Source organism: Centrocercus urophasianus, unplaced genomic scaffold (genome assembly GCF_019232065.1).
Source record: "Centrocercus urophasianus isolate 14NV4802_14NV808 unplaced genomic scaffold, USGS_Curo_1.0 seq_10, whole genome shotgun sequence".
Classification (NCBI taxonomy): Eukaryota; Metazoa; Chordata; class Aves; order Galliformes; family Phasianidae; genus Centrocercus; species Centrocercus urophasianus.
The window spans coordinates 58,307,071-58,319,229 of record NW_024884142.1 but is presented as its reverse complement, the minus strand read 5'-3'; the positions used below and the strand labels follow the sequence as shown (position 1 = coordinate 58,319,229).

General features: G+C 37.6%; 1 protein-coding gene across 3 annotated transcripts in view; it reads left to right on the top strand.

Moving 5' to 3' along the window:
* The window catches only part of UTRN (utrophin), a 347,751-nt gene that overhangs the window by 102,681 nt on the left and 232,911 nt on the right, over positions 1–12,159 (top strand). For all 3 annotated transcript variants that reach the window (XM_042814678.1, XM_042814669.1, XM_042814661.1), the window contains exons 23-31: positions 3,297–3,410; positions 4,205–4,360; positions 5,812–5,982; positions 7,683–7,862; positions 8,409–8,543; positions 9,049–9,198; positions 10,562–10,723; positions 11,083–11,211; positions 11,666–11,839. In XM_042814678.1, the coding sequence (XP_042670612.1) occupies positions 3,297–3,410; positions 4,205–4,360; positions 5,812–5,982; positions 7,683–7,862; positions 8,409–8,543; positions 9,049–9,198; positions 10,562–10,723; positions 11,083–11,211; positions 11,666–11,839 (1,371 nt within the window). The remainder of the gene's footprint in view (positions 1–3,296; positions 3,411–4,204; positions 4,361–5,811; positions 5,983–7,682; positions 7,863–8,408; positions 8,544–9,048; positions 9,199–10,561; positions 10,724–11,082; positions 11,212–11,665; positions 11,840–12,159) is intronic.

The following is a 12,159-nucleotide window of genomic DNA, read 5'->3' as shown; positions in this document are numbered from 1 at the left end:
AAACCTGTTCCTTCAAGTTTGATTTCTGTCAACAGTTAACTAGTACAGCCTGTTAAAAAGCGAGTGAAGAAAATGTTTATGTACAGTGAGTTTTCCAGTTCCAACAGGGCAGGAGCTTTAATGAGTGCCCAATTACAGATGTATGCATGTGTACTGAAGTCTGCATCTTCATTAATGTGGTCTGGTAATTGACTTGGATGATGTTGCACAGAGTTGGACAATCTGTTGGTGATTATGGCTGGAAAGAGCAAAAACCTCAAAGCCTTTTTTAAACCACAAATCTGGAAAAAAAACCGTCATAGTAGGAGTAACGTCTTCTAACTAAAATTAAAAGCAGAATGCAAACCCACACTCGTGAAAAACTATACACAGAAAGAATGCTGGAGGGAGAAGCTTGCCCCTGCTCATTAAGTGTTATTCACTAATAATTTTGTTGAGGACTTAAGATGCCTTTTATTTTACTACTAAGCTCCTAGAAGGGAAGCAGGGAAGAAGAGCATATCAGTCCAGTCTAGCCTAGTGAGATTATAAATGAAAACCATGAACCAACCTATGCATGGTAGGTGGAGTTGCAGCTTTTCAGAGAGTTTTTCTTTTTTGTAGAATTTTTGTTATTGTTAGGCTGTGTTACATGAAGCATCAAAATAAAAGCCTCTTTTTTAAACGTGTTCAAGGATATATGTATTTTCACACATACTTCTAAAACAACTTCTGCTTTTAATCTGTTTTCTTTAGAATCTATCCTTCTGTAGCTATCTGCAGCAGCCTCAGGCTGAGGGGGAGCCATTGGTCAGTGGGATCTACCTTGTGATCTGCCAAAGTGGTTTGGCTTGTACTGGCTCCTAAAAGAAATGAACTTTTACAGGCTTAGCCAGGTCCTTGTTTAATTATGAGCAAGCTCCTTCTCCTTAATTTTTCTCCTGACTCTGAGATACACATTTAGGTCAATGCCTTGTTCTCTTCTCTTTCTTTCTAATGCTTATTTGCTGTTTAGGATGATGGAATAAATATTCTGCATGTGAGCATTTCTCAATCTTATTTGTGCAACAGCTTCTTATCAGTCATACTCATCAAATTATTTTACCTTTCCGGTTGTCTTGATTTTTCTGTAGCTGCACTGAGCTAGACCTACTTACTTAAAAGTGTGTGTTTTCTTCCTTGTGGAGCAGACACTGAATGAGTCAATACTGGAGATGTGGTACCAGAGACACAAAAATAGCTTGATTGATAATGACTGGGCACTTGTTAAAAGAGAAAATGAAGTGTCTGACTATAAAAGTGGAAAAAATAAATGGGGGAGGGGGGAAAAACTGAATAAGTGGGTGGCAAGTCATGAAGAGCGTATGGTTACTTACAACTGTGCGCAAGTGTTTGTTTGTATTTAATATTTACTTTTTTCATAATTCGCTTCTAAAATTGAGAGGTTCTGCAACAGCATTTCCTCACATTTATGTTTTTGAAAACAAAATGTAAGTAGACAAATGAGCATGGCTTAAAATGCCCTCATTAGTCAGATGAACAAGGCAGTGGCAGATCCGTCAGTAGGACCTGCTTCTCAGATGTCATTTCTGCAGTTTCTATTGTGATGGAGGCTCCCCCGGGCTGGCAGTGTGTGCACTGGTGACATGACCTGTTTCTGCACTGTGCTGGTTTTGCTGTGATATTGTCTGTAACAGTCATGTGAAGGGAAAAGTAGACAGTAAATTGGAATAAATTTTAGAAGTAGATCCATTGTTTTAATTCACTTCTAACACCTGGGAACTCTGACACATTCATGGCCTACGCTGAGCATTTGATAATTATTTACCTGTGCAGTGCAGGAGCGTTTACTTCATTGAACTTCTGTATATTTGACTTCTGATTCAGCAAGTTATTTAAATGTGTCTAACTTTGTGAGTAATCCCATTTAATTCATTTTAGCTACTTATTATCTTTAGCTAGCTGTGCATATCTTTCTGTAAGCAAGCTAAATTAAGTGTAAGCTAAAATGCCTTGTCGGATAGCAACTTCTTATAATTATGTGTGTGTATATATAGGTATAGATATTTTTAGACTGTGGTTCACTGTTAGATCCTCCTCGGGTCTGATTTGGAAAATGTTCAGGCTCATGAACTGAACAAAATTCCTCCAAAAAAGAATAGGTTTGTGGAAAGTATTGTGACTTTGAGCTGTAATGGTATCATTGTCCTAGATGTAAATGTAATCTTAGTCTATGTGTTTTCGTTAGTTCTGAGTTGTTTTTTTTTTTAAGCACTTTATAATGTATGGATCTTGAAAGACAAGTGTGCGTTTTCTTCCTTGGTGATGTGTAAAATAGAAGATAATGCTGATGAATTTTGACTTGGCTTCTCCAGTAAGAATGCTCCATTGTGACAAAGGAGTCAAAATAGAAAGATACCATCTGCTAAAAAAAAAACAAACCCAGAACTTTTGATTAAAAAAAGTTCAACTATATTAGTAAAAATGGCAATCATATAACATAGTTGAATCAGGAGAAAAAAAATCTTTTCTCCGAGTTTGTAGTGGTTTTGTTCGTAAGGGTGATAGTGAACATTCACAATTGTGTGGGAAGGTGATGGCAACCCTTCTGTCTCACTTTACCCAGAATATAAGGCAGCTGCTAAATTTTAGGTCGGGTGACTGCAATTCTGTATTTATAAATTTATTTCTGTGTTTTGCTTTATGGAGTACGTACTGTAGCTACCACTGGCTTCAGCAGCTGGAATTTTTTAGTGCTTAATCTAATCCTGTACGGTATTTGCTTTTTATGCCTGTGTTTCTCTTCGAGGCTTTCCCTGCATAGCTTCTACCTTTCAAGTATGTTTACTGTTACGCTTTCCTCATCTAATCACACAGATGCCTATAGGTGGCCCTATTTCATTATTGGAGTGCAGCAGATCCTTCAAAAGAGAGTGGTGAAAATGGCTGCACATAGTTTATAGTGTGAAGAAAAGACAATTTCCATTGTTCCAGCAAGTCCTTCATGTGAAGGGTAGCCACGTACTTTTTGAAGCTGTGCTTGTCTTCTTAGTTTGTCCAGCATTTCTGTGTGATAGCCAGGATGAGTACAATGCCAGTTAACCCATGAGTGCGAGTATCGCTATCAGGAATTTAGTTTTCACATAAAGTTAAGAATAGAGAAATTGAAGGAAGAAAATAATAGAAGTGGTGTGATGCAAAATCTGGGGAATGCTTGCACGTTCTGGAACATTCTTTTAGCACTGATTAAAGTGGTTGAAATGCAACTGCCATACACTCACAGCATTATCAACTCTTTGCTACTATGTTTGATTTAGACTAATTCAAAAGTTGTTCTGAAGTGGATGGATGGCGTGAAAGGCTTCTTACTGACAGAAAAGGCTGCTCAAGGAGATACTGAAGGACTTCAAAGACAGCTTGACCAATGCACAGTGAGTTTTGTTTTCCTAAGGAATCTTCTGAAATCATACATTTACCATCTCTTCTTTTTTACTTTGCCACTGTTATTGCCTGTGGTATATTATGTAAAGTCTGACAGAATTGTCTTATCTATTTCAGAACCAAGTTTTATGTGCTTTCTTGTGTGTATAGCCATAACGCTTTGTACATTTCAGAGTTCTTCACTATATTTAAAAATACTTATCCACAATTTACATGAACTCTTCTGTAAAAGTGTTTAATTTTTTTCTCAGTTTTATGACAAACAGTTTGAATCTATCGGTGAAAACTTCTTTCTGCATAAAACTTTCAAGGATATTAAAAATAATAAGCAAATATGTATGATTAAACTTGTATGGTTTAGGAGTTCCATGTGCTTTGCAATTAAGATTCCTTCCAATCTGGTGCCACATAAGGATCAAAGTTAGGTAGAATGTCAACCGACAGTAACTGATCACAGTGTAACCTCAAACGTTTGTTTCTGGAGGAAGAATATGCATCTGAGGTATACTAGAAACATCAGGGTATTTGAAATACATCATCTTGAAAGTTGACTTGTTCTAGTGTTGACATCTGATGTGCAAGAATGTTTGCACTGTGTATGGCAAGATGTATTTTTAGTTGCACAGCTCTGATGTTTTAGGCGACTGCAGGATTGTTCTAAACAGTCTGGTGCAGCAAACATTGCTCACTTTTTTTTCTTAAGTAAAGTTTCTTTGAAATAATTTAAAATTACAAAATCATGGGTACTCTATACATTTATTTTTTATTTTCTATGTGTGTTTAGATTTTTGTTAATGAAATGGAGAAGATTGAGCCTTCACTGAAAGAGATGAAAGAACTGGAGTCAGCTTTAAGAAGTCAGTCTATTGCAGGCATAAATACTTGGGCAAAATCTAAGCTAGTAGACTGCCAGACTCAATGGGAGAAACTGAGCAAGCAGGTGAGTTCTTCATATGTTGCTAGCGCTTGCTTGTTACTGCATCTGTTCATTTCCATGACACTGGGAGTGTGGTGAAGAGGTGAAGGAGTGAAACAGTTTCTTAGTGTTATAGAATGAATAGCTTGGCTTGAAGAGAAACCCAAGGATCATCACGTTTGAATTCGCCTGCCACAGGCAAGGTTGCCAGCTGCTAGATCAAGTACTTCATTGAATTGCCTAGGGCCCCACCCAACCTGGCCTTAAATACTTCCAGGAATGGGGCATCCACAGCCTCTCTGGACAACCTGTTCCAGCATCTCACTATTCTCTCATAGAAAACTTCCCTCTGACATCTCATCTGAATCTCCCTTCCTGTAGTTTAAAACCATTTCCCCTTGTCCTATCAATATCTACCCATGTAAAAAGCTGATTTCCCTCACATTTATAAATGCCCTTTAAGTATTGGAAGGCCGCAATGAGGTCTCCCCACAGCCTTCGCTTTTCCAGGCAGAACAAGCTGAATTCGTTCAGCCTGCCTTCCCAGGAGAGGTGTTCCAGCTCGTGGATCATCTTCACTGCCCTTCTCTGGACTCTTGACAATATATCTTTGACTCTTCAACAAATATGCTCTACTTGTTCTGCTATCAAAAAGGCTAAAATTCAACCTGGCACAGTAAATCCTTCACAAGTGCAAATATGTTAGGGAATCCCTATGCAACAGGAGTTTTGTTTATATGTACATTTCTAGGTATTTGAGGAGTTCACTGTGTTCCTTTCAGTTCAATTATTTGTATATAAAAATGAAATATTTACTTTGCTTCATACTGCTTTTTCTTTTCTCAGGAAAAAAAAAAAATCTGGCCACCTAATCTAGCCCCTGAAATTTGAAGTACTATTCTGACTCTGAGTAATTTCAGCCTCCTTCCAGGCGGCTTTGAAAATAAATGGGTATAGACAGACTGCCACTTCAGTCTGGAGTATGTGGATGTTTCTTTTGGATGGAAGCTTTCTGTAGAAACATTTTACATTCATCACAGTGCCTGACAAAGAAAACCTTGCTGCTGATGGACGTTGAACCTTTATCCAGACTGGCTGGGTTGTAGAAGAGTGTGAGGCCTGATGGTGTTAAAGTGTTCTGTATAAGGCTGTACCTAACTATATGATATCTGTGATCAGAAGAGTGTTTTCTTCACCCTTTGTCATTCCCCCCTCTCCACATCTGACAGTTGAATTGCCACCAGTTTACACAAAGGGACAAAATCTATATCCTCTCTCCTTTCCTTACCTCTAGGTTTTGTTGATCTGCTAAAAGTGACATGGATGGAGGGGGGAGACAGCTAATTTTAATTTTGCTAATTATGGCTTAAAAATACTTTGGTAGAAAATGTTTTAACAGAAACCTGTGGTTTTTCACGTGCACGAGGACATTTATGTACCAAAACTTCTGTTTCTTTCTTCACCTTGAATTCTAGATCATTAGTCAGAAAAATCGCCTGTCTGAAAGTCAGGAAAAAGCTGTAAATCTGAAGAAGGATTTGGCAGAGATGCAAGAATGGATGACCCAAGCTGAGGAAGAATATTTGGAGAAGGATTTTGAATACAAGTCCCCTGAAGAGTTAGAGAATGCTGTGGAGGAAATGAAGGTCAGGCACATCAGGTCATTGTAGAGACCTGTTTAAAGGGAAACAAAACTTAATGGTTTCTAAGGGCTGATCTTTTGTGGAATTATTATCTGTATGTAAAGGAACTCAGGTCATGACAAGATTAGTGCTATTTTTCACCTTTGCTTCATGGAAATTTTTGTTTTAAAGCACAAACTATAAAAGCAGATGTTGTATTTGGCTAAGAGGCATAGGGATTTTATAATGAGTAGTAGCACACTGAGCCTTCTAAGCCAGGAAGGCTTGCAATGCATTAAATCCTGAGAATATGTTACCTTATTAGAGGAGAATAAACTAGAGGAAGACAATGTGATATTCTGTCTGTCTAAATTAGCAGTTGTAAAACCACATAATTCTGCTTCCAGCTGTTGGACTTCAATTTCCCATCTCATGCTATAGTAGCTCCGCATTTAGTAAAACAGTTCTAAACAGCTTTGTAAGAAAGGGCATCTTGTGTTCCTCATCTGTTGCAAATAGTGGTGCTGATACGTCTAATTTTGGAACTATTGGCAAAAAAAAGAAGGATTTATTTTTGCCTCAGTATAAATTATCAGCTGAATAGGTAATTCTCTTGGATTGCATGTACAGTGCAAACAGTAATCCTCTCTGTTTTTTAACAATTCAGTGGGAGTTCAGGTGTGTCTTGACAAATACTTTGAATTATTCACTACGTGGTTACTCTGAGTAGAAAATAAAAGTTTTTTTCTGCTCTTTACAAGTGTTTTGACAAATCTATTTGAAGATCCAAACTGTTATTTTTGAAGGGGTTTTCTAAAGCAGTTTTTAACAAGTGTTATTAATATATTTGTGTCCTTTGAAGCCACTGGAGATTTCAAAGTCTGACAGCCTGCTGAAAACATGCCAGGAAAAAAAAACACACACTTTTTTTAATTGGGAAATCTGAGAGATTTAGCACAGTAACTTCCATCAAATCCAGATTATATTCTGTGCTTTTTAATCTGGCAGATGTGTCAGTGAGCCTGTGAACTTTAACGATTGTGTATGCTCTTACATTTGTATCAAAAAAGAGCGTTATGCTGGGACTGCCTCTAGTACTGGGGAAGAGCACTCTGTGTATTTGACCCAGGAGCATTTTTTACATGACATTTTGAAAAACTCTTTAGCTTGCCTAATTCTGCTTTTATTTGAATGGAGCTCCTACTAATTGGAGGAAGTAAATTTTAAAAGCTGTGAGGTAGCTTGAGATAGTCATAAAGCAGAATGTTACAGATCTCTATCCTTTGCCCTTTTGTTAACTGAAATTTCTTTTTTAATTGCCTTACATTTAGAACAATATGTCCAACAATAATGCTGTCATGTACTAAATTCTACCATAAACTACAGCGCCTTGTATATCAGAGGTACTTCAACTTTGTAAAACTGTTCTTGTAGCCTGAAAAGAAAGAGCTAAGGAAAATTTCTATTTCTGAATCCTTCTAGTTGTTTCCAGGCTGTCCAGTCAAAGTTTGTCTCTTACCTTTCAGCTATCCTGCTTCTTAAGTTCTGATTAGGGCAGAATTCAACAGCCAATAGCGTGATCTTTCTAGCCATATTTTGTTCTGCTCAGACTTGAGAATATTCTGGCAACTACACTTATGATGTTAAACTGCTGATGGTTGTTTTGAGTGGTTAACAGCTGGATGCATGGCAATTGAATAGTATGATGTGTTCTTTTTGGGCAGAGAGCAAAAGAGGATGTGCTACAGAAGGAGGTGCGAGTGAAAATTCTCAAGGACAACATCAAGATGTTGGCCACTAAAGTGCCATCTGGAGGTCAGGAGCTGGCAACTGAGCTGAATGTTGTGTTGGAGAACTACCAGCTACTGTGTAATCGGATCCGAGGGAAATGCCACACTTTAGAGGTAAGACTAGCAGATCTCAAATAAATCTCAGGTAGGTGACATGAAGAATGGAAAAGGATGCTAAAAATGTCTGTGCCACAAAATCCAGAAACTTTGACAATGCATTTTGCAGTGGTGCTTTTCCAAGATTTTTTTCTCTTGAGATGAGGTCTTTGGAATGCATGAGAAACATTATCATTGAGTTAGCTGTCCATGTTTCTTCAGAAAAACAGAAACTTCTCAATAATTAGAACAAGTTGATCTAGGTTTGTGTATGTCCTACATTTCAGGAGGAGTGGGTGAATTTTTGTTACGTTCTTAAACTGTTAGAAGTGTCTGGATGTCTGATATTTTTAGCACGAGTTTAGAGACCTTTGTATGTGTTTTGCATATTGCTTTTTGTTATGCTTCTGTAGTAGCAAGTTTTTCTATCTAAAATTTGTTATAGAATGCCCAACTTTTGAATGTGTTCTACTTGACTACTGTGGAGGGATATTTGTGAAATGTAATTTGTTCAAGCCTATGCGTGACCTTCTAGGCTAATTTCAATTTTTCTGTTGCTTTTAGGAGGTGTGGTCCTGTTGGATTGAGCTGCTTCAGTATCTTGATTTAGAAACAGCTTGGCTAAACACTCTAGAAGAAAGAGTGCAAATGACAGAAAGTCTGACTGATAAGTTGGATGTTGTCAATGATGCTCTTGAGGTATTGTTGTCATTCTGTTGTACTGCTGACTTTTCAGATAGACACATTTGAAAGAACAAGAATTCTGCTCTTTAGAAGGATACTGAACAGTATGTTGAGTATTCTGATTCTTTCTGTTAACGTAGTACTCTGAATTTGGAATGTATGTTGTAAGACCAACACCTTCCACCCCTCCAAAAAATATATATTTTCTTGTTTCTAACAATTGTGCCAATCTTGACACCATGCAGAGTTGAAACTTCATGCTCTCTTATCCTCTGTAAATTAATTCCTTCCAGCACTACTGCATGAAATATTGATGAATAGATGAGAAGTGCTGTGAAGTTTGGTTTTGTAAAATGAAACAGCTACTGTATTTGCCATCATGGATTAAGCCATAATTTATTCATACTTCTTTACACTTTTTGTCTTGAGAGTACTGTAAACTTTGCATGCGGCCGGATTTCTACCTCTGATAGTTCAGAAATATTTGATGCATTGACTTTATACTTTTTCTGCTGATTAGTCTCTGGAATCAGTCCTCCGTCATCCAGCTGATAATCGAACCCAGATTCGGGAACTTGGGCAGACATTGATCGATGGAGGGATTCTTGATGATATCATCAGTGAAAAATTGGAGGCTTTCAATGCCCGCTATGAGGAATTGAGTCATTTGGTAAGAATTTGGGGCTCCGTTTGTCAACCTGGTGGGCTGAAATGCTTCCTCTTACCTGAATTCATGGATGCAGGACTTCAGCATAGGAAACGAGGAAGAAGTTTCATAATGTCAGCTGCTTTCAATTTGGAATAATACCCTAGGAGCAGAATACAGATTTTCACCTGCTACCTGTCATGTTCTGTCTTCCACATTTGCATTCCTATTTCCCCCCCAACCCCCTTATGTTTTTCTAGATAACTTTGATTTTAAAAAAAAAAAAAAAAAGGTCAATTATGATCTCAAGAGGGCCAGCTCAATGAAGTTCAATAACTGAGATGAATGTTCCCTTCCTACTTCCATAAATACTGGTGCACTGCTCATTAACTGTAAAAATGAAGTACATGAATAGAAACATTTTCACTCTTTGAAAGTGCTAGGAAGAAGTTACAGTATAATAAGGGAAGGGAAGGAAAGCATTCTTTCAATTTGCCATCTGTTGCCTTGCCCCTTTCCTCTTCTCATGCTTCTCTTATCTATTCTAGATTTACTAGATAGAAGAGGATTAGCTGTATCTCAGGTTGCATACATTTGTTGAGTACTGTGGTAGCACAGGCACCAACCAGACTGTAGGATTGGAGAGCTTGTTTTTTTTTTTCTCCTGCTACTTTTGAAGTATAGTCACAGAGAGAATTTGGGTTCATTTTTGTTACAGTGAGCAACATGAATGCATTTGCATAAGCTAGGGGTTACAGGCTGTCATTTAAGTTAGCATTTATCACTATTTTTGCCCTTGTAGCATTTCACTGCCATGTGAAAGCTATCAGCTTTTGTATCTGCAGTGCTGATGTGCGAGGTTGTTAATGACTTTCTATCTCGGTGTGTGTGTGTGTGTGTGTGTGCTGGTAATGGGGATTTTGTGCTCCCGTGGATTAGTGATCAAATGAACTTAGAAGTTTTGCTGCTTAAGAGGGGGCAGTGGAAGGAAGGAAATGTGAACCTCTATTTTCAACAAACTCTGTCACGGGGTGACATAGTTTGTTGTTTTGATGGAAAATATTCAGGTTTGCACATCAAACAACACTAAGCTACAGTATATCGTGATGTCCCTGATTCCCAGGTGACTAAGTAGTTTTTGAAATGCCTGTTTTTAACAGCTTACTTTCCTCATGAAGTGACAGGAGAGACTTGTTTTCAATGCCTTGTATCTAGCAGCATTATTTGTTAGTGATATCAATCATGCAGTTTTTAAGAAATGTTATTTCAGATGACAGTTCTCTTGGCATAGAAGTTTTGGGGTCTTCCTCACCTTTGTTTTGAGAAAATTTAATATAGTTCCTACAGAACAAATGCTCTCTCATATCTTACCTTTCTTTCCTGTTAGGCTGTGAGCCGACAGATTGCCTTGGAACAGCAGCTTCAGACTATGCGAGAAACTGACCACATGCTGCAGGTGTTGCAGGAAAACTTAGCAGAGCTGGATAGACAGCTGACATCTTACCTGACTGATAGGGTAGATGCCTTTCAGATGCCACAGGAGGCGCAGGTATTCTAATACAGCTTTCTAATACCTATCAATTTGATTTATCTGGTGATAGCACTCAGCATAGACTTACTAATCCATGCAGGTTTAATTTCACTCCTGCACTGATGTTCTAATTGACAAGTTTTGTGATCTAGATTGCTTTCTTATTTTAAGAAGATTTTATAGAATAACAGTCTTAATAGTTTTCAATTTAGCAAGCTGTGACCAGGGCCATGTTTAAAATCATAGAATCATAATCAAATCTTTACGTTTAACATTACAGATTGGATTTAATTCTGGTGGATATTAAGTAGTAAGCAAGCTCTTTTCTTCTCTGCAAGATGTGTTGTAACGTTTTTTTTCCTGTTTTTATATGGTAGAAAATTCAAGCTGAAATTGCAGCTCATGAGGCCACCTTAGAGGAGCTCAAGAAAAGTCCTCGCTCTTTCCCTCCTGCTTCTCCTGAATGCAGATCTCCCCGAGGTGGAACTCTGCTGGATGTTTTGCAGGTAAAAATATGAAAGTCACTCTAAGCATTTAAATTGGAAGAGGTTCTAGTTTTAAATAGCACACTTCTGTTGTTAGTCTGTAAATTGCTTGGTGCGGTCAAGCAAATCTCAAAAACTAATAGTGTATACTTCTACATGTTTTCATTAGGAAACAATTAGCTCTAGATTAATTGAATAGGGAAGCTGAAATCCTATAATTATCATGGGATAAGTACTGAAAATAAGGTAGAATGGATATCTTGAAATTGTGTTGGAAGAGAATTAGAGCTCTTCTGCATCACATGTGGAGATTAGAAATAGGTGATGGAATGTGGCTTGGCAAATGATGTTAACATGTATCCTGAGTTGTGGTAGTAGGAGAGATGGATAAGATTAGAAGGAAATGCTTTAAGTATCGTTGTCAAAGTGCAAACATTAATTTAAATATCACTTTAAATAATTTTCATTAAAACAGAGAAAACTCCGTGAAGTGTCTACAAAGTATCAGCTTTTTCAGAAACCAGCCAACTTTGAGCAGCGCATGTTGGATTGCAAGCGCGTGTTGGAAAGTGTAAAAGCAGAGCTTCATGTCTTGGATGTGAAGGATACTGACCCAGATGTAATCCAAACTCATCTGGACAAGTGCATGGTAAGTATGGAATGTTCTTAAGTTATGTTTGGAGTTGTTTCATTACAATGTGATTCTTCTAGTCTAATCTGTCTCCTAAGGGATGAAGATATTGTTACAATTTTTTTACAGAATAGCAACAGAACTATTGAAAACTAAAACACCGCAATTCTTTTGAATTATCTGTAAACAGATGAGTTTACATGTAAAAATTGTCTTGCCTGACCTACTGGAAGCATGACTGCATGACTCCAGGCAGGATTGCTTGGTTCTTTGTATTTTTTCTGTTTAAATAAAATTAGTAAAGGTCAAGCGTAGATCACAGTGTTAGTCTTTTGATG